This window comes from Paramisgurnus dabryanus, chromosome 16 (genome assembly GCF_030506205.2).
Source record: "Paramisgurnus dabryanus chromosome 16, PD_genome_1.1, whole genome shotgun sequence".
NCBI classification, from domain to species: Eukaryota; Metazoa; Chordata; class Actinopteri; order Cypriniformes; family Cobitidae; genus Paramisgurnus; species Paramisgurnus dabryanus.
In genome coordinates this window covers 28,526,735-28,550,317 of record NC_133352.1, presented here as the reverse complement: position 1 = coordinate 28,550,317, position 23,583 = coordinate 28,526,735, and the positions used below count along the sequence as shown (strand labels likewise).

The 23,583-nt window shown below is 37.2% G+C and overlaps 1 protein-coding gene across 3 annotated transcripts in view; it reads left to right on the top strand.

Annotated features, from left to right (window-relative positions):
• pdgfrb (platelet-derived growth factor receptor, beta polypeptide) overlaps positions 1-23,583 on the top strand; it is a 78,671-nt gene that overhangs the window by 5,909 nt on the left and 49,179 nt on the right. For all 3 annotated transcript variants that reach the window (XM_065274015.2, XM_065273999.2, XM_065274005.2), the window contains 5 exons: positions 10,109-10,177; positions 11,524-11,808; positions 12,627-12,884; positions 13,148-13,278; positions 13,564-13,729. In XM_065274015.2, coding sequence (XP_065130087.1) covers positions 10,138-10,177; positions 11,524-11,808; positions 12,627-12,884; positions 13,148-13,278; positions 13,564-13,729 — 880 coding nt within the window. In that variant the 5' untranslated portion in view covers positions 10,109-10,137. The remainder of the gene's footprint in view (positions 1-10,108; positions 10,178-11,523; positions 11,809-12,626; positions 12,885-13,147; positions 13,279-13,563; positions 13,730-23,583) is intronic.

Genomic DNA, 23,583 nt, shown 5'->3' with positions numbered 1-23,583 from the left:
TCTGAGTTATTTGTATCTCTGGGTTTCTTATTAGTCAGCATTCTTCGTTTTTTACAAATTGTTTGGCAGTCCTGGTTAAACCATTATTTTTTGGTTTTATGATTTTTTTCCAGGTTTTGACACACAGGAATGCATTGTGTTTTTGGGACAAGAAAAAGACTGTTTGTCTCTTTTCTCTGCCTCTCTCCCTATCTATCTGTCTCTATTTCTGCCTGTCTGTCTGACTCTCTCTCTCTCTCTCTCTCTCTCTCTCTCTCTCTCTCTCTCTCTTCCTCTCTCTCGCTCTGCCTGTCTCTCTGTCTCTGTCTGTCTCTCAGCACTCAGTCCAATTCAAACAGAAACGCATAGAGGCAGTGTTGGGTTGTACTGGAAAAAATTGTCGTATCAGACCAAAGAAAATATTATTAGAGTTTCTTTTGATAAGCAGCTCTCTTAAAGATAGCACACTGTGTGTTGTATGTGTGTGTGGCTACATTCCCACTGTCAAAGTTTAGGATTGACTGGATTTACTTATAAGTGTGAGTCTGAAAATGTTCTGTTCACATTGCAGATTACAGTATGAATATTTCATACTGTCTGTGTAAACAACCAAAGTCAAGCCCGTATTCAATTTGCATGTGACGCCTATAACCATTAACAGAAAGTTACCATCAGAAAGTATTCTTTTCGCATTGGACTGAGCATTGTACAACAACAAGCATGTTGTACTAAATACCAAATGCAACACTCATGCAATATGTCTACACAAGAGAGTCGAGTGCTCATAAAGTACAGCATTACAGTTCAGCACTCTGGTGTCGGAAGATCAACTGTGCCTAACAATATGAAAAAATCAGCACCGTAGTTTGCCATCATCTTCATTCATTCTGTACTTCAACATAGTGAGAGAGTGATTGGTGATGTCACAGACAACTAGTTGTTCACACAGCAATGAGTTCATTTATAGAATGTGATTGTCACTCCTGTAAATAATCAAAAACGGTGTTTGAACGCAGCCGGAAGCTTGAATGCAGGACTGACAGTACATTAACACGGGCAGGGGGCGTCAGGGTTAATACTTGGCGGAGGGCGGGTCTAAAATCGTAGCCCTAGCTTGATTGGAATAGTGAAAATCATGGTGGCTACAACGCGTGATTCTCTGTTCTCCGGTCTTGCATAAACGTAATTGGTGAGGTTATTTGCATAAGTTGATTTGATTGGCTGACATTTGGGTTGGTGCTTGAAAAGTTGAGAAATGTTCAACTTCTGCCGCGAGCAACCCCGGAAACATGATCTAGGGATGCACCGATACCACTTTTTTGGAATACGAGTACTTGCATTTCAGTACTTGCCGATACCGAGTACTTCATAAAAAACATGATTTAAATTTACAGGTAACAGCTTTAGTCATATAATTTAACAAAAAACAAAGGACTAGTTTTCCAGTTTGTTGTAAACTCTGCCTCTTTGGACAACACAAGAGGCATTAACCCCTTACACGCCGCTCAAACATAGACATTTCTTAGACCGTGGTATCGATTCTAGGTATCGGGGGACTTTTAACGAGTACTTTAGAAAATGTGGTATCGAGGCAGATACCCGATACCAGTATCGGTATCGGTGCATCCCTACATGATACAGACGGATCCACAATTCAGTTTGGCAATGCATGACGTCACCTATTCAAAGTAAATAAGAAGCGTTAACGCTGATGCCCTATGTGAATGTATCGTGACAAGCGTATGCCAGTGCTGTGTGAATATTGCCTGTATGTAATGTATGTATTTCTGCTTGTGACTGTGTATGTGTTCAGTTTTTGTAATTTAGGCCATATAAGATGTTTCCATTACATTTCTGTTTTTTTTTTAAAGCCAAGCAATGACTTTTAATGATACGGTGTGTGTGTTCTTCAGAGTGGAAAACATATGTGAACACATGGACTCTCCACAGATCTAGATTTAAGACCCCTTATGATCTGACATGTGTCAGAATGTGTTGTGTTATTCTCAACAGCTGCTTAGAGTCAATGTGCATTGGTAAAGTGCTTTATAAATAACAATAAATTGTATATCTTGCATTCTTGTTGTCATATTAACGTAACCTCTATTCTTCTATTGTCACTTTTTTCTTTAGTTTAGCTACTTGCATGGAGGAGAGACAGTTTAAAAAGATTAGCAGACACCCCTCATCTCTCTAGATCTCTTTCTATGTTTGATGTGGTGTGTTTGAGGTTTTTTAGAGAGAATGGCTTGCGGTTTTTAGGAAGTTTAGTTAAATGGGGTTTGAGGTTTTTTACTGTATAGACATGACTGGGTTCATGCTGTTTACTGAGGAGAACAGTTTAACATTCGCTTAGCAACACACACCTAACAACAGATTAATAAACATCTCAAACATCTATCAAACTAATGGCTAGCATCTACCCACAATACCATAATAACCACATAGCTGCTCTGTAGTGTCAAAGACATTTAATATAAACAAGATGCGTCACTGATATGAATGGGGGGTGATTGCAGCGGTCAAAATGGCTGCCCTAGTCCCGCCTCCTAGTTAAAAGAGGCAAAGGGACATTTCACAAGACTTTTTTAAGATGTCAAATAAATCTTTGGTGTTCCCAGAATACATAAGTAAAGTTCTAGCTTAAAATACCATATAGATAATTTATTATAGCATGTTAAAATTGCCACTTTGTAGGTGTGAGCAAAAATGTGGCATTTTTAGGTGTGTCCTTTTAAATGCATATGAGCTGATCTATGCACTCCATGGCAGTGCCGTGGTTATATAATGCAGATTAAGTGGTGGTATTATCCCCTTCTGACATCACAAGGGGAGCCAAATTTCAATGACCTATTTTTTAACATGCTAGCAGAGAATGGTTTACCAAAATTAAATTACTGGGTTGTCCTTTTTCACATTTGCTAGGTTGATAGAAGCCCTGGGGACCCCCTTAAACATGGAAAAACAATCAGATTTTCGTTATGTTTCCCCCTTAAAAAAATAATCCTTAAAAAGTCTTTGGTATTATATGTACAAATGCACAGTCCGCAACACTTTTTTTCTGATGGTGTCAGTGTTTGATAGCTGTTTTTGAGAGTTCTGGATGTGATCAGCATCCTCAGGATGCAGTTTGTATTTTTTCTCATCTGAATTGGCACACCCTGGCTTTTCTGTGGTGAAATCCCTCTGACTCTGATCTTTGGAATTACTGTCAATGGACTGATAAATAAAAAAAGCAGTGATTCAAATGCACGAGAGAACATTACGAGAGGACCGACACGAATTACGACAGAATAACTGTCAACCTTTAACTTCCAGAGTTGCCTGTTAAATGTTGGGAGTGTTGAAACACTTTTCCCCCATAACAATTTATCCTTAATGAGTTGAGAGGAAAGAACTTTTAATGTGAGAAAAGATGCCTCCCACATATGAAACACAACACACACACACACAGTGATATACTCACAGCACCATCATCTTCACATATGCTTTAAAAACCAGCAGTTTCTGTTTTCCAGCCTAAAACGTTATATTAAGTTGAAGACTGAAAGAAAGAAAGAGAAAAAGAAAGAAAGAGGAATGCAGATGTTGGCAGTGAGAAACTATGTTTGGAATGTATTGTGTTTTTTATTTACTTCTTTCTCTTTTTGCAAGCCTGTGTTGGGAATCATGCAAATGTTATTTTATGTTGTTTAAACAGTGCTTCTGAAACTTTTTGGCATGCAGCCCCTGTGTACGGTGGTCCCCACTTGTGCCCTAAAACGGCAAATTTTTGCTCACACCTACAAAGTGGCATAAAACATTGTAAAACATACATTTTTAATTAAACAAAAAATGTATGTATTTCATAAAATGTCATAAAACTGGGGCCCCCCGGCACAATCTCGGGCCCCCAGGGGGCCACAGCCCACTTGTTTAAGACACTATTCGCTGTGATGAATGAACACTGGCAGAATGATGTGTTCATGTGGCTCAATGTTAGCACCTAGCTCATAGGTTCAATCCCAGGAAACACATACTATACTGATAAAATAAATTTGTATTTAATGCACAGTAGGTTGCTTTGGGTAAAAATGTTTGCCAAAAGCATAAATGTAAATTTCATAATCTTAGAGTTGATAGGCATAGCAGGGGGTGTTTGACATACTGGGGTCTTCACATAATCCCAGGGGAAAGAAGGGATAGAAAAGGACAAACGTTTATTTTAACACGGACACATCGGATCAGTTTTCCCACAGTCTGTGCCAAAGGTTCGGCTCTAGGGGGTGCAGCCATCTTTACGCTAAAGTGGGACAGAATACGAGTGTGTGTGTGCACGTGTGTATGAACTGGACGTCCTCCAGATAGATAACCATCTCTGTATTTGCTTTAAAAAACACTGCTCTATTATTAATAATAGATAAGAGGTCTGTGAACTGTGAGATGAAATATGATGTGAGGTTGGGGTCTGATATTTGTTTAGATTGAACGCAGGACCTCTTGTCATCTCTGAACATGATGTACTCGTGCAGACCATTAGCTGTAGATGTTTATGTGCTGCTCATCTGTGTGTCAAGAGAAAAAAGTTATTGCTGTCTGAGATGTTTCTCTTAAAAGTCAAGTGTTGATGTATTGTGAGAGTATAAAGAGAAGTTGTGGATAGCATTCTTTTGAGGTTTGAGATAGTCATCAGTGGTCTCGTCAGCACATAGACCCGACAGCGGTGTGTTTCGCAACATTTAAGGCTGTCAGAGGGGGATTTTTCCATGGTTTTATTTGTGTGTGTTATTCCTGGTCTCACACACCCACACTGGATCCACACACATGTTCCCAGATGCACACAGGAAGTGTGAGGCCATCCAGCTGAAAGCCTGGATCTAAAACATGGTTTCTTTTCTTTGTCATTATTTTTCCACTTTTCTTTTGAGGCATTCAAGTTGTGTATGTTTCCCAGGAGGCCGTGCACAAGAACACACAAGTTTCAGACTGACTCCTACTTCATCAGTGCATCGCCGGCAGATGTTTTTAGGAAAACAATCAATCGAGTAATCCCAGTAGAGATCAGCAGCTCTGGGGGTTTATATGGGTGCGAGGTCGGTGTGGAAGCCGTGTGTCAGCTGGTGGAAGTTCTGGGATTTAGCTGCTGTGTCATGAAATGACACGTTTAAGACTGCTGGCGGGATATCGAGATGTTGGGAAAGGTCATGCGGGCACAACGTTCCCATCCCAACACCCTATGATGTTCACACACGCTCACACTCAGGCAAACTTTAGGGGACAGGAATTATATATGTTTATGTGAAGATAAACTCTTCAGGTTTTTTTTGTTAATCACTATTTCACTTCCCTTTCCACCTCCACCTACACACACATATGGAACATATTAATTATTTAATTTGCAATTGATATATGGATAACAAAATTAAAATTTATAATGCTATTTCAGCAACAAGCTTGCTCATTAATATTTTTAATTCTTCTGTCATAATATTTGTTCGAAAAGTCCTAAAAGTTTTATTTTCGGGTTTAAAATTTTCAGCATTAAACTAAAAACTTTATATGCGTTTTTGGCTGTTCGTTTACACAACAACGTTTTAGGGTCCTGAAAATGCAGACTTTTGAAAATAAGTTTTAAAGTGCAAGTTTTAAAAAAACGGCAAAAAATGCAAATCTGTGAAAACGGCGACGTCATGTTCCTTCGTATTACGTGTTCAGTCTACAGGCGTGCACGAGTACTTGACAACCATACCAACAATAGCAGCCTTTAGACGGTTTCAGCAGTAACAACATAAAAAACGGCTTTCATGGAACAAACGTAACTTCTGGTAAACTTTGCAAAGGATTAATAACAACAAAATCCTTTTAGAGTAGTTTGTTTCTGATAAAAAGCAAACAAGCCTTAGTTCAAATCATAGCTAAAGCGTATCAAAAACTACAATGAGCTAACATTACTGTGTAAAAAGTATACTATATAATGTATACAATCTTAACTACAGATCGGCTGCAAAACCTCCCTTTAACTCTTTCCCCGCCATTGACGAGTTATCTCATCAATTAAGAGAAAACATTTGCATGAAAAAAAACGTGTTCCTGATGAGTTTTTATTAGGGATGCACCGAATATTCGGCCACCGGAAATTTTCGTCCGAAAATGGCCCTAAAGAGCATTTTCGGCTTTCGGCCGAAAGACTTTTATCACCGAAACAATACGGCCGAAATGTTGTGATGACGCAAACAGAAACCGCGACCTGCACGTGCTTGTCTGAAGGAACATGTATGCGGCGTGGATGTATTTAACCACAAAAAGGCGCTAAAGTACGCACAGAGGCACCTGCGGTTGTGTCCGGTCCAGACGTGATCATCACAGTGAGTACGCCCTTCAAAGATCAGAACTCTTGATGTGTAAATTTTAGAGAGAGTCGCGCAAATGTGTCTCATACTGTATAGTCCATTAACATACATGTGCCGAATAAAGCAATGAAAAACAACGTAACGTTTTTATGCTGCGCTGTTTGGGATTCGCCTTCGTTCTCTGTGTGCGCGCGCGCGTTTATGTGCCCTCAATAGTGCACACACGAGTGAGACACAAACAAGCGAACGTAAAATCTTTCTGTTATTGACAGAGCACATATAAACAAAATTATCTCCAAAGTATTCTTTTTCTAATAAAAACTTTTGTTTATGTCTTAAGTGTATATAGATTACAGTCATAAACCAGTCTCTGCTTATTTAAAGAGACAGTAACCTCAATTAACCTACTTAAGTCTAACAAAGAGACAAATAGCTCTAAAAATAATAATATATTTAATTTGTACAATAAAGACAGTGTTATGACTCATTTAATTCGATTTCTGTACCTAATGCTAATGTTAGCCCTTATTAATGTGCAGCTTTGTTCTTTTTTATAAATGTTTGTAATGTTAGATTTTCCCCACCCCCTTTTTGCTGATCTGAAAAATAATCCGATCCGTGCCTCAAAAACTGTAATGTGATCTGAACCGTGAGTTTTGTGATCTGTCACACACCCCTAGTAAAGTTAGTACACAGTGATAGCCATAAATGCATTTGTACTAATAATTGGCATAATAATTTATTTCGGTGTTTCGGTTTTTCGGCCTTGGTTTCCTCATTTTTGGTTTTCAGTTTCGGCCAAGAATTTTCATTTCGGTGCATCCCTAGTTTTTATGTTAATATGCATTACAGCGATTATCCACTACATGGCGCACAATTTTTTACTTATTTTAAACTCTGTGTATGTTTTGATAATCGTTCTGAATCTTATCTATAACAAAATTCATTCACAAAAATGCAAACTTTTTTTTAAAATACCCATATTTAAGAGTTTATAAGCAGAGAAAAAATATTGATAGGATGTTTTTTTTCCCGTTTTGTTTTTAATTATTATTATTGTTTGTTTGAAAGCAATGGGTCTGTTCTTTCATTTGATATATTTGAATGTTTATATATTTTTAGAAGAAAATTTTCCTGAAAGGCATTTTGTGAAACTTGTGAAAATCTCACAAAAAAAAAATGCTGGCTGGCAACTTTTCAAAAAAAAGTCTGGCGGGGAATGAGTTAAACAAACAGATGGAAGTTCCACTCAGACACATAACCACGACAATGCAGTGTGTCCGATGAAATCGTCTGTAGGACTGTGCTTTCACTGCTCAAGAGTTTATCAATACTTCTACCACAAGCTATTTTTTACGAAAAACTTTACAAAATATTTTCGCGTTACAGTCCAGGGTCACTTGTAGTAATAAACCTACCTCATTGTCCATTTAAACAAAGTTGCTTGATTCTTTCACTGCCTTGATTGTTTTATCTGTAGAAAAAGGCGTTAGTGTAGACATTTAGTGTTTCTTTACAAAGTAACATCGCCAACTACTGGCCTGGCACATGTAATACAGCATTTTAAGTCATATAGTCAATGATGCAAAGTATTGATTATCTTTGTGATAATGGTTATTAAGTCTCTGAGGACTGTAAAGACTTCCACAGGTCTCTGTGACGCAGACTGGCTGTAGTGGAATCCAAAGAGACGTCAGCCTCATTCTGTCCCCTGTCCCTCCTCCTGAGTTACAAAACTTTACCCTTTATATTCTCTTTGTTTATAGCCATTCTCTCTCTCTCTCTCTCTTCCTCTCTCTCACTCTCTCCCTCTCTCTGAAAGGGATTTTTTCAGTGCTTTTTCATGGCTGTGTTGTTTGGCAGTAGATGTTCACCGTATTCATGTCCTGTTTTTTCAAATTGTCCTGGTACCGCTGCTCTAGCAGCAACAGAGGACTCAGCACACCTCAACTCAGCTTACAAACATGAGGTTTGTGATTTAAAATCTGCATCTTTTTCTTTCCATTGACTGATTAATCGACTACCAGGGGACTATTTTTGTCACCGTACCCTTATACAGTTCAAACTCATATGTCTGTCTTTCCTCCACATTTTTTTTAATTCTAGGTAAACCTTTTAACGCCTACAAGACTGTACTATTTATAGTAACACATCACACATGAGACCTTATGGGTAAACATGACTCCTGAGGGGTCCGGGGCCTCTGCTCCCCTGTGTATTAAAGATCATGAGAAAGTTACAGAATCTTTTCTGGGAATACAAACTGAAAAAACTCCTCATACAGTGAGTGTAGGAGCACTTATAACTTCCTGGTCCCCTCTGTTCGACCCTCCTGAGGGACGGAAAGTGTTGTACGAAGTATGTTTTACCTCTGGCAGTATATTAGGGATGAGAGGGGGTCGTAATGAAGCGTCTCACAGGATTTGCGTGGGCTTTGATTGCCCTGGTGAGATAATACTGATAGGTTTTAAAGGCCAAACACTCCGTTAGAATTTCCTCTTTTATAGCCTGGAATGAAAATGCTTTCAATATGGACTTGACTATGTTTCGGATTGAGAAAATCAAATGTTGAGGATGTTATTTTTTGTTGTTTTATGGCAGGATATTGTTTCCAGATTTCTTTTATTTTTCATGACGAATCTCTTACAACATCGAGTCTTATCCTGTTGCTAAAAATAAAAGCATTAGATCACCATACTGAAACATTCTCAATGAGTTATGAATATTTATCCTATTATTTATTTCACTGTCCACAGACTCCCTCAAAGCTTTCCTCCTCCACTTCTCTGTGATATGTTTTTCCGCCCTCACTGCATTTCCCACCCTGAATTTGCACCCAGCGATCCAGCTTTAACTGTTTCCAGACCTCCGAAATACCCCCACCCCTGTTCCAATCCACCCACACTGACCCTGTCCTAATCAACCCATCTCTCTCTCTCTTTCTCTCTCTGTGTTTATTTACTGACCAACACACAAATTTCCTTAAGGATTTGAGTCTTTGTGACCTCTGGCCTCGATGAGTGACCTCTAGATTTAAGGAGCTCATCTCTGCTGTTAATCAGGTCCAGTAAACCTGAATGTTTATTTGTTGTTTGAAAGCACTGGCAAGACAAGTAGTGGTTAAGTCTCCCCCATAAATTAATTTCAGTATCTGGAGATGTCAGATTTATTGACATTTTTTTATTATTGCTCACACTGAGTCATGCTAACCAACACTCACTATTAAACTTCAAAAACTCAGTTACTCATTCAAGTCTGTGCTGCAGACATGAGTGAAGCTCGGATCATGTGACCTGTCGTATGTCAAACTTTTGGAAATGCGCTTCAGTCTGAAGTCTTTTAGAAAATAATAATGTGCTAAATATTTAATGCTATATTATTTCATTCCTCAAACTTTTTATTTTGGATGTTGGGTGAATTCATTTTATAGCAGCCTCAATCTTGTCACCCTGACCGCAGTAAATGCCGGCGAGTGCTGCAATGAAAAGCAACAATGCCGAGTTTGTGAAGCATGCTTCTGTTTGTGTGCAGTCAGGCATGCGTCCCTGTGTGAGAACCGACCCATGTGTTCTTCTGCACATCACAGGCTGCCTGTCCATTCATAGTTCATGCAAGAAAATTAAAATCAAACATTATTCACCAGCCTGCATGTACTGTACATTTCTGTGCATCTTTTTAAGTTTTTTAACAGATGGACAGACATTCACTTCCTCGACTTTGAAATACATTTTGATGTAAGTTGAAATTGTTGTTTTTCAATTATGAGTTGAATCAATGAGTTGTTTTCTTTCTGTCTCCAGTTTAAAAGCGTCCTGCCCTGGAAACCAGTATGAAGAGTTTCACCATCTGCCTGTTCCAGCTGACTGCAGGTAACAGACTAAACCAAAGCCAAAATAACTTTACACCCCACAGCTAGCCAAATAAACTCCACCTTAAAGCTCAGAATATCCCTGATGCTCTGCATGTCCTGTGTTTAACATGTGCGATTCTGCTGATTTAACACTTTCTGTATTTGTACAATTATTTTTGAAAACACACACAATTGTGTTATTCTCAGATACAGGAAACCTAACTGAGCCACATTGCTGTCATGCAGAAAAGCATTAAAGGGCTTTAAACTAAAAAATAATCAACATCGAGAGTATTTGTAGGTTTAATGGAAAATCCAGTTCTGTTCCAAAATCTGGACACCTCCCTACATTGACAGTATTTTAAGAATAGGAAAAACAATCTGCGGTCACACTAGACTTTTCGTTTCTTTGACTTTTATTTGCACACATGGGAACGCGGCAGATCGGAAACACAAGCTCATGCGGAAAAAAACTACATTTCGATAAAGTTTAAGTTGGCTCTGATCTGTGATTAATATCACGTTAAGTTGTGACATAACGGTGCAAGCATGTCAGAATCCATGATGTGTGAATGAAAAAAGAAAACACTTTGGCATGTGATATTATATTCGGTTGCTGCCCAAATATGCCGGGGTCTGTGTCAAAATTTGCATACTGACTGTCTACACTTTAAAAAATGCAGTATGAAGTTAAAACAACTTGGTTTTGCAGGTCAATTCAACCTACTATTTGAGGTTTGACTTTAAAAAACCTGACATAACTTAGAAATTTAATTTGAAATTGTTTAACTACATTTTTTAAGTTAAAGTAACATAAAAATATGTGTTGATTTGACAAAAATGCTGCATATTTTTTACAGTGTTACTGCGGCAAGACAATTTATATGTTAAGAGCAAAATCATGATTTTAATATATTTTACTACCATATTCATAGACAGCATTGCATTTATCTTTCAGTAATAAGGCAATCCCATAATGCATTGCAACAAGAGGAATGTTAATTGTAAACATACTTATTTACTTCAATAAAAAAAAAACATTTTGCTGCGTATTTTTGTATTTCACTATTTTTTATTTGATACCTGTCATCTATCATATTGATTTACTAAATGTCCTATAATCTTTTAGTAGATTATTTTCTATTTTCTTTGTTTAATTAATCTAAAGCTGCTTTTGAATGAAACATTGCATGCAATCCATTCAATGCAACATTGTAAAGAAGTGCTATATAAATACATCTGAATTGACTTGAATCCAGTTCTCATTTGTATTCGGAAAATCTATGTCTGAAGTCAATGCTCAATGTATTGTTTGTACAATGTTTGTACATTTAAAGTAAGTTTGTTTTGTTGTGCTGTGTGCAGGATTACTTCTGCTCGGTCTGGTCAGTTCAGGTCTGGAGCTCAATCCCAGCCATCCAGAGGTCATTTTGCCTACAAACTCCTCGTTCACTATCACCTGCTCCGGCTGGTCCAACGTCACCTGGCGCTTCAAACGAGAGGAGAACGTTCCACAGTTCAACATTATCAACCAAAGTCCAACTTCGAGTGTTCTGAGCCTTGAGAACGTGACATGGCATCACACGGGTGTCTATGTGTGTTCTGAGACTGGGACCAGTGAGACCAGAGAGGTGATCGTCTTTGTGCCTGGTAAGATCATTTGAAGATTTATATATATATATTAACTGATTTTATTATTCATCACTTCTGCTGTTGTATTCTGATTGGTCCATATTAAGCACCAGCCAGTAGAGAGGAATAGACCAACAATCTGATCAGTCCGATTTTTTTGGCTTATAAATATATGGGTGACAAAAGTTTTGTGTGTTTGATGCAATTAAAAAAAAAATCGTAACTTTGGTGGAACTGGTGCATTGGTGCGTTAACCAATCAGGAGCTTGCTCAAGTAGTGACGTGATTACAACGTACCAAGTTTAGGCAGAAACAATGTAGGACAAAAGTCTTCAAACCTTTTTTTTTGTGGTCAACAGCTTGTAAAAACTTATTTCTGGGTTTTTTTGGTTTGTTAGGTGTACACAGGTGGGCGTGGTTTTCAAATTAACATAACTGCGCTCTGTCTTAATGAAGCGAGAGTGATTTCTAAAAAATGCTTTGGAAAAGGGAGTCGGGCCAACTACCAAAACACACTTGTAGCCAATCAGCAGTAAGAGGCGTGTCTACTAACCGACATCGTTGCCTGGGTTGCGTATGTGTGGGACGGGTCTATCAAAAGAAGGTCCAGATTCTATTGGGGTAGGGGCGTGTTTGTTAAGGTGATTTCAAATGTCAACATTGGCTTTCAGAGATCATGGACCCTGCCTTTAACTCAAAATGTTCAAGCGTCCACTACGCACAAAAAGCGTGATTTATTTTCTTAATTCGCTTCTGGTGTGAATGCACAGTAAGATGATCTACGTCAGTGCTTATCTTCACAAATCACTCACTTACATTCATATTTTGTCTATTAGATCCTGAGGTTTGGTTTCTTAAAAATGATCATGATATGGTGACTAAGACTCACGAGGAGGGCACAATACCATGCCTGGTGACGGATCCACGGATAAATGTCACACTGCTTGAAAGTAGCAGCAAAATGCTGGTGGAAGGTTCGTACAATCCCACCGTGGGCTACACTGCCGTCCTGGAGGACAGAACCTATAAATGCAGGGGAGAGCTGAACGGCGAGAAGAAAGAATCCAAATCCTTCTACGTCTACAGCATCCTGGGTATGTTAACAATCGACAGATTTTACTTTTACAATAAGTGAACTACTAACTGCTTTTCAACCATCTGAACCCTGTCACCTATTAAACAAGAATAGGATGAGTTTTGTATTAAATCCGACAGGGATCTCCATCTGTTGTACATCTGCTGAGTCTGATATCTGTCTCATCGTTCATGAGATAGCGTCTCATATAAACACATCAGATTGTTTGCTTTATAGAAAACAAAAGCAGTTTTGTTCTCTCTTTCGCACACATGGCCTTAGTCCCCGAGGTTCTGGACCCCTACATCAACGCCTCCAAAACTGTGCTGAAACAGGGCGAGACGCTGAACGTCAACTGCACGGTTACCGGTGTGGAGCTGGTCTTCTTCTCCTGGGACTTTCCCAACAAAGATGTGAGTGGGCTGAAAACACATTGCTTTGTTTCCAGAATTTTCTAATTCGTGCACTTTGGCTCCCATAAGAGGTTCAGAATGTTGAATTACCTCAAGATGTTCAGCCGCACCTCTTTCCTCATCGTCTTCATGTATAATGTGTTTTTATTAAGTGTTAATACATATGTAATGGAGTAAAAAACTATGTAACTACCTTCTTGGTGGGGACCTGTTGGCCAGCTTGTTCTCTTGTTTAAACTGGTTCTCCAGAAGGATGATTTTTTATTGATCTTATTTGATCCACAGAAGGGAAAAATTGAGCCATTGACCGATGTTCTGTCCTCTTTGAGCATGCGCTCCTGTCTCAACATCACAGATGTGACTCTGGCCAGCTCTGGAGAGTATTTTTGTCATGCACACGAGGGTGTGATGGACCAGAAGGCTTCAGTCAGTATCACCATCACTGTACTGGGTAAGAACTGCAGATTAAACATGCTTGATGTATCAGTAATGGGTTCTTTGTGGCACCCATCCAATGTTTTTGCTGGTCTTTAAGGGTCAGGGTGAGAGCTTTTGTACAAACCATTAGTATGATCCTAGAAACTAATTTACTCAACTGCATTGCCTAGTTATAAAAAATAAATCTCATTTAAATGGTATGTTATATTAAGCAGCTGTACTGTAGCGGTTCGCTTACTGGAAGCACTTGGAAACATTGATGGTTAGATTTTATTGATGGTTAGCTCAAATAAACAAAAGTCTTGCATCAAGAGACTCTTCATGTGATGCATGAAAGAACTATAAAATCTGAGTAACATCTTTCATGCAAACCCAAATAAAATGAACATTCACATCCACAAGACCTCAGTGTTCATGAGTTTACTCTGAAGGAAAATTTCAGCATTCAAAACAAACAAAGTGCAGGTGAATGCAGACATTGAGGTCGCTGTGTTTATGTTTAACAGGAAAAAAAAACACACACTGTCCAAACCGCTGTACACAGACGGGCTGTACTTTAAGATTCAGAGGAACTGACCGTAGATCAGCTGACACACAGATTGCGGTCTAAAGTGCTTTTAGCACCTGTGCATGATTTAAATCAAACTTATTAAATATTAAATAGATAATATAAGATGAGCAAGCAAGACTCTCTGTACCTAATATGATGTATTTGTACAAATGGTCAGTAGTTATATGGGGACACCTCTCGTCAAACTTTTATGACCCCCTCCCCCACCCGCTGACAGGTCGTGTTTTATGACCCCTTGACAGATGGCGTTTTATGACCCCTTGACAGATGGCGTTTTATGACCCCATGACAGATGGTGTTTTGACAGGTTGTGTTTTATGACCCTTAACAGATGGTTTTATGACAGTTTGTGTTTTATGACTCCTTAACAGATGGTGTTTTGACAGTTTGTGTTTTATGACTTCTTTGACAGCTCGTGTTTGGCAGGGGGCGGGACCATCAATCAAAATCTGTACAAGTTGTCAACTTTAGACAGAAAGTATTTAATGGTTTTATTGCCGGTCATTTAGAGTGATTGTTTTTCCTGAGTGTGTTTTATGTCAAGCGTATGGTGTCATGTTTAATGACGGCTCGTGTTTCGACATTTGCTGTTTATTGACATTTGATGTCAGCTCTCACCCTTCCTCCCTCCTTTCGCACAAGACCTGCATTCTTTCACAGGGGTGCGTGTTGTAAAGCGATTAAAGATTTCTAAAACTCAATGTTGGTAAAACAATCCCCCATTACGGTGTCAAAAAAGTAAAATGTTTATTTTAGATTTAGACAAATCATGAACAATGCTACGATTAAAACATTTGTTTGTAACAACACAAGTTATTTAATGAAATATTCCGTATACGTGTATAGTTTAAGCAATGATCTGATCCATAACCTTCGGAGCCGGCAATACTATAATCTTTAGACGAAAGTCTAAACTAAATAAAATTTTAAACGATTCATGAGTTCCGTGAATCTTTTCATGACATGCTCTATAGTTTCACGCGTATTAAAGATCCGGCGGTGTCTGACAAAGCGTTGGGTGATTGTTTCATATCTGTCATTTAAAATAAAGTTAATAAATGTAATTCTGTCCACTATGGCAAAATAGGCGTTTATTTTAGATTTTAGGGGAATCTTTAACCATGTCTCTGATTAAAACTTTTGATTGTAACATCACAAGTTATTTAATTAAATATTCCGTATACGGGTATAGTTTAAGCAATGACCTGAGCCATTACCTTCGGAGCCGTCAATACTACAATCTTTAGACGATAGTCTAAACTAAATAAATTTTTAAACGGTTCAGGAATTCCGTGAATCTTTTCATAACTGCACTATAGTTTCACGCGTATTAAAGATCCGGCGGTGCCTGACAAAGTACCGGGTGAGCGTTCATATCTGCCATTTTAAAATAATGTTAATAAATGTAATTCTGTCCACTATGGCAAAATAGGATTTTATTTTAGATTTAGGGGAGTCTTTAACCAAGTCTCTGACTAAGACATGTGTATACGTGCACAGATGGTGACAGAGAAACTTATATATGACGTTAATAAACTTTTAAATGTTTTTAAGACGTATTCACCCCATTTTTGGGTTTTATTTTTAATTAAAGGCTTCTTAAAACATGTGTGAATATGTGTATATTATACAAAGAGTCTTATATTGTCTGCTCTGACAAAAATAAAGTATTTTTTAGATTTAGGGGAATTGACTGCGTGTGTCTTATAAATACAACTTGATAATACGTTTGTTTTGTAAAGAGACTTCTTTAAAGTCACGCTAGAATAAAATATTATAGTTGTAACTGGTTAAACTTAAATCTGTTATTATCTATTTAACTATAAGCTGTATTTTTCTGATAAGACACAAAGTTTTTGATGCTGAACTTATGACCGTGTGTGATAGATATTTCACAGCAGGGTCGGTTTGTAATCTAGGTAGAGTCTTTTAAAACTGTAGTGGTAAAATGTAATATGGTAACTCTGTCAAAAAAAAAGTAAAAGGTTTATTTTAGATCATAATCTATTTATGGCAAACATTACTGTATCTAAAAGTTTTTAACAACACAATTTATTTAATGAAATACGCAGTACGTGTATAGCAAGGAATTGTACCAAAACCCCCGTAGGTCGACATTTCTTTAGACTAAATCCTATTTATTTTAAACTATATAAAAGCTGATTCGCTTCACGAGATCTGTGAAGCATTTCAAGCAGGGGGTTCTGTTCAAGCCATTAAAGATCCGGCGGTGCCTGACAAAGCGCAGGGTGAGCGTTCATATCTGCCATTTTAAAATAATGTTAATAAATGTAATTCTGTCCACTATGGCAAAATAGGATTTTATTTTAGATTTGGGACTTTCTTTAACCAAGTCTCTGATTAAAACATGTGAATGCGTGTACCAACGTTGCCAGAAAACGTACACTGATGCGCACATATATCTGGCGTTAAGAGCCTTTTAAACGTTTTAAGACATTTCACACCCTATTTTGAGTTTAATTCATTAATGTCATCTAATATCGAAGTGTGTACATGTCTATTTACGATAAATGTAACACGGTAAACATTGCCAAAATAAAAGGGTTCTTGAACATGTTATTCCAGGGGGTGTTTTTTGTTTTGCGAGTGTTCGACATATTTATTGATGTGGAAAAAGTTTGTTGTTTGGACGAACAGTTTCAGTCTCTCTCTCTCTCTCTCTCTCTCTCTCTCTCTCTCTCTCTCTCTCTATCACCAGTCCGCTATCAACCAGCAGACAACCCCCCAGATGTCTGGACAGAGGGAGTGTTGGTAAAATAAAAGAAACTCAGCCCCCATTGACAAAAAGTAATAGGTTTATTTTAGATTTCAGGCTTCATTACTCAGATACAGATTAAAGCATGTTATTTCTTATTCGTAATTTAAAGAAACTTAGAAGTTTTAAGACATTTCATCACACATACTATGATGACATAAACCATGGTGTTAGCCCTTAGAGGACAACAAAACGGGTGCAAATATTATTTATCAACGTTTGATGTCGTTATAAACCAGGTTGTCACATACGTGACAACAATCATTGCTTTAAAGACAAAACATTTAACAAATTTGACATTTTGTTAAACATGGTTGTGTGCGTCCATAAACACAACAACAGTTAGGACATGGTTCTACATAATATTAAAATCACGGACTTACGTTAAATAGGTAAACCTTAATTTTTACTAAATAAAATAAAAATGAACTATTTGAACATATTATCTGATATTAGGTTAGGTTTAAGATCGTAACATCGTAAAACCCCCAGCGGATATGGTGCGTGCGTGTATGTGTGTGTGTATGTGTGTGTATGTGTGTATGTGTGTATGTGTGTGTGTGTGTGTGTGTGTGTGTGTGTGTGTGTGTGTGTGTGTGTGTGTGTGTGTGCAATGGCTGTTATCACGTGGTGCGGACCAAACGACCAACGCTGCGGGGGTTGTGAAGCGAAGAATGTTCTGTATAGATGAGAAGTTTTTCCTTCTGAACACAGAACCTTTACCAAAAACGTAACCCCGGATTAACACATCACAGAACAATTTGAACAACCGTGTCGGATTCGTACACACCAGAGGACTGTTTTATGTTTTGCAGAAACTGTGGAAACTTTTGATGCTGCAAAGGTGTCCGAATTCGCAAACAAACTATCAAACGCAACGCGGCGGAAACAGTGGACACGAGCCTTTTGTTGCTGAGAAGGCGATTGAACTCAGAAACAAACAAGCAAGTAAAGTTGTCTACGAAACTACAGATTCTTGAAAAAGATGGCACAAAGATCATTCGAACGACTACGCAATGGCCAGAGGGGGTATGTGTACGGGACCGACCTTTTTAAAGATATGCTTAAAAAGAACTACAAGCGCGAGATGTCCAATCTACTATGTACTGTGATATACAAAGAAGCCAATGTGTGCATGCCTCCAAACTATTGCGAAGCGAGCGCCGGTCGTGTAACCAGACTCAAGGAAAAAACAGATGGTGTGAAAATTATAGATGGCTCTTTCAATAACATGGTACAGACAGTTGTACAGGCCCAAGAGGAACCCCGTGTGATTATTAGAAAGGCCCTAGAGATATTTTATGAATGTGACGAGGCCGAGTTCTACATCATCAATATCATACTTATGTCGGCCTTTGTAATTGACGTATGCATTGATATCCTTGTAAAGAAACGAGAAATTAATGTGTGTGAAATCATAGAAAATGCCGTAGATTTCATGTTTGAAAAGGGTCTTGGATCATGCATGCACTATCTATGGTATCTAGATAATATCATAACGGTTAATGATGACTAAAAAACCAAACCTGTGAGCCAATGGTATATTTTACGCAAGTTTTACAGTTGTTTTTTAGTTTTACCAAAAGTTTTAATCTGATTTTATTTTTTACTCAACATTATGATTGATAAACCATGTCCGTCAACAAATGTATACTTTAACAAAAACTACGTTCTAGTAGTTTCAATGTATGGTAACTGGTGGTTTTTCATCATTGATTTTGTATACTGCTTATGTTTTTGTATGTTTTGCTGTACCGGTTTCATAAAAACAAAATATACAAGGATTTTTTTGGTCTTAATGTCTGTTGCTACCATAAGATACAAACATTAGAACATTTAGACATCTTGTTCAGACAACGTGTGACATTGCTCATTCTTCATATGTTTTTGCAACACCACACAGAGAAACGTGAAAGATTAATAGAAATTACATGTGACTACATCACATGTCTTTCAGAGGCGTAAAATAAAGTCACCAATGTTAGTATGGGATGCTAAAACAGCACAGGCACAATCTGATCCTAATTTTGATACCTGACGTCTGTCACATAGTCAAAGCTCATATACTTCATGTCTCTACGAATCCTGACAGAGTTTTAGTTTCATATACACAACACATCAAATGTAAACCACGGTAAACTAAATACATTTGACAGCAAAGATCTCTAATTTTCTGACAACCCCCAAAAAAGATGATGGGGTCATCATCAAACATCACTCACTTTTTAGGTAGCGAAAGGTTTTTGTTTATTTTAGTTTAACTCGACACTGAAATTTTAGTTAAGCACACAGAAATGCACAGATTTTACGTTTTAAGTATACATGTGTACATCACATTGCGATTTCAGTCTCAACTAGATCGATGATCTATCAATATTAGCTACAAATGTTGTTAGTATGCTTGCTCTGATTTCACAAAACATCCATATACATTCAAAACCTAGGGGTTCAACGCCTTAAAGTCATCAATTTTATTTCGTACACATCAACCACACCAAAATTTTTAGAATGTGCAAACTGTTTTACTTCGTTTTAAACATGTTTGTGCGGTTTCGGTCTAGATTTTATAGAAAACTTCAGAACATGACACCGTTTTAACATTTACAAAATGATGAAATATTTTACTTTTAAATGGCTCCCATGAGTATGTGTTGCTGTGACAAATACTTTTGATTGTTTGGAAATTATATGAATGCAGAGAAACAACGCAAAAGTTTTGAACTTTAACATAATTTTATATGGGTCCTGATTTTTAAAAACAGTAAGCTGTAATGTTTCTTACACACAAATCTAAACACATCACAAGTCTGAATGTTTATTAGTATGCAAAGGGTTGTTGGCGTATTTTAAACACAAGCTGTTTATCTTAATCTTTAAACAAATGTGTATGACAAAAGTTGTTCTGCCTGAACTGACACTAAGGATCGATGCCGAAATGTTAAATCTTAAGTATTTGCAAAACAACCTTGACCACCATATAGATGTTTTCAATCTAATGGTACCGGTTTTAAATGTGACCAAACTATTTCAAACATTACAAAGTTGTAGTTGGTTGCGTTTTACTTTACAAGGTTTTAACACACATTACTGTTTAGTCACGGTGTGTTTCATTGCATTGCTGCTGCATACAACAGACTCTCTAGTTTATGGTAAAAGGCTTACTAAATAAAAACCTAAGCACTCTGTATTATGTTGCCACTGATGATTTTACAAGTTTACAGTTTCAAACATTTTTGCTATCTTAGCTGTGAAAGATTTAGTAAATAACTCTAAAACATAAACAGTGCTGAAGCATTCTCTTAATCTTCTAGCAACGATTTTCAAGAGATTACCAACATGTATGATGTACTAGCTGTCAAGGGGTCTGTGATATTATTTTTGAAGTAATTAGCTATCTAATGGCTACTGCACAATAACTTAAGCGATAAAGAGGTTGCCAAATGTTACATAACCTATAGAAACGAAACAAGATCAATTACAAAGCCACTGGCATAAGGTTTACACTTAAACAAATCACGCAGATGTTTAAAGTGCAGTTGTTACCCCTCAGAGAGGGGTGTCCCTAACTCCAGGACTCCTATCTCCGCCTATCCGTTACAGTCATTAAAACGGCGCCATTATGATTCATTCAAACACATTCGCCTAACAAGTTTCAAGAAACTATGGACTCCTACTGCTACACCGACACATTCGCGCTACCCACCCCACAGCAATATGAAGATGATAGAACCTACAGTTGGACATGCGCACTCAATAAGTCCTCCACAGTATCTGATGGCGGACCATCACCCTACAACAACACCACCCTTTGTACGGCTCAAGTAATGTCTGATGATGTTCCAATGGACCTGTGTCCCCAAGAAGGATCCGACAATGCCTGATGAATCAATACACATTGTGTGTATCGATTCCACAGACTGTTTGGTTTCAAGATCATGAAACAGGCTTCGTGATACATCTGTTACAAACTTGATGACAAAAAGCTAATGGTATTCTGTAGAATATTTAGAGACTATTACAGTGTGTATGTGTTGTTTACAATATCAAATAATGATCAAATTGCTGTTTGTGAAATTATTGAACCGATGGATGATCACATTCTTGTGAAAAACATTGTGATATTTCTACACTACAATGATAACATATGATGTATTTCTTTTACTTGATGAGAAATAAAAAAACATGTACCACTTTAAACATCTGCGTGATTTGTTTAAGTGTAAACCTTATGCCAGTGGCTTTGTAATTGATCTTGTTTCGTTTCTATAGGTTATGTAATATTTGGCAACCTCTTTATCGCTTAAGTTATTGTGCAGTAGCCATTAGATAGCTAATTACTTCAAAAATAATATCACAGACCCCTTGACAGCTAGTACATCATACATGTTGGTAATCTCTTGAAAATCGTTGCTAGAAGATTAAGAGAATGCTTCAGCACTGTTTATGTTTTAGAGTTATTTACTAAATCTTTCACAGCTAAGATAGCAAAAATGTTTGAAACTGTAAACTTGTAAAATCATCAGTGGCAACATAATACAGAGTGCTTAGGTTTTTATTTAGTAAGCCTTTTACCATAAACTAGAGAGTCTGTTGTATGCAGCAGCAATGCAATGAAACACACCGTGACTAAACAGTAATGTGTGTTAAAACCTTGTAAAGTAAAACGCAACCAACTACAACTTTGTAATGTTTGAAATAGTTTGGTCACATTTAAAACCGGTACCATTAGATTGAAAACATCTATATGGTGGTCAAGGTTGTTTTGCAAATACTTAAGATTTAACATTTCGGCATCGATCCTTAGTGTCAGTTCAGGCAGAACAACTTTTGTCATACACATTTGTTTAAAGATTAAGATAAACAGCTTGTGTTTAAAATACGCCAACAACCCTTTGCATACTAATAAACATTCAGACTTGTGATGTGTTTAGATTTGTGTGTAAGAAACATTACAGCTTACTGTTTTTAAAAATCAGGACCCATATAAAATTATGTTAAAGTTAAAAACTTTTGCGTTGTTTCTCTGCATTCATATAATTTCCAAACAATCAAAAGTATTTGTCACAGCAACACATACTCATGGGAGCCATTTAAAAGTAAAATATTTCATCATTTTGTAAATGTTAAAACGGTGTCATGTTCTGAAGTTTTCTATAAAATCTAGACCGAAACCGCACAAACATGTTTAAAACGAAGTAAAACAGTTTGCACATTCTAAAAATTTTGGTGTGGTTGATGTGTACGAAATAAAATTGATGACTTTAAGGCGTTGAACCCCTAGGTTTTGAATGTATATGGATGTTTTGTGAAATCAGAGCAAGCATACTAACAACATTTGTAGCTAATATTGATAGATCATCGATCTAGTTGAGACTGAAATCGCAATGTGATGTACACATGTATACTTAAAACGTAAAATCTGTGCATTTCTGTGTGCTTAACTAAAATTTCAGTGTCGAGTTAAACTAAAATAAACAAAAACCTTTCGCTACCTAAAAAGTGAGTGATGTTTGATGATGACCCCATCATCTTTTTTGGGGGTTGTCAGAAAATTAGAGATCTTTGCTGTCAAATGTATTTAGTTTACCGTGGTTTACATTTGATGTGTTGTGTATATGAAACTAAAACTCTGTCAGGATTCGTAGAGACATGAAGTATATGAGCTTTGACTATGTGACAGACGTCAGGTATCAAAATTAGGATCAGCTTGTGCCTGTGCTGTTTTAGCATCCCATACTAACATTGGTGACTTTATTTTACGCCTCTGAAAGACATGTGATGTAGTCACATGTAATTTCTATTAATCTTTCACGTTTCTCTGTGTGGTGTTGCAAAAACATATGAAGAATGAGCAATGTCACACGTTGTCTGAACAAGATGTCTAAATGTTCTAATGTTTGTATCTTATGGTAGCAACAGACATTAAGACCAAAAAAATCCTTGTATATTTTGTTTTTATGAAACCGGTACAGCAAAACATACAAAAACATAAGCAGTATACAAAATCAATGATGAAAAACCACCAGTTACCATACATTGAAACTACTAGAACGTAGTTTTTGTTAAAGTATACATTTGTTGACGGACATGGTTTATCAATCATAATGTTGAGTAAAAAATAAAATCAGATTAAAACTTTTGGTAAAACTAAAAAACAACTGTAAAACTTGCGTAAAATATACCATTGGCTCACAGGTTTGGTTTTTTAGTCATCATTAACCGTTATGATATTATCTAGATACCATAGATAGTGCATGCATGATCCAAGACCCTTTTCAAACATGAAATCTACGGCATTTTCTATGATTTCACACACATTATTTTCTCGTTTCTTTACAAGGATATCAATGCATACGTCAATTACAAAGGCCGACATAAGTATGATATTGATGATGTAGAACTCGGCCTCGTCACATTCATAAAATATCTCTAGGGCCTTTCTAATAATCACACGGGGTTCCTCTTGGGCCTGTACAACTGTCTGTACCATGTTATTGAAAGAGCCATCTATAATTTTCAC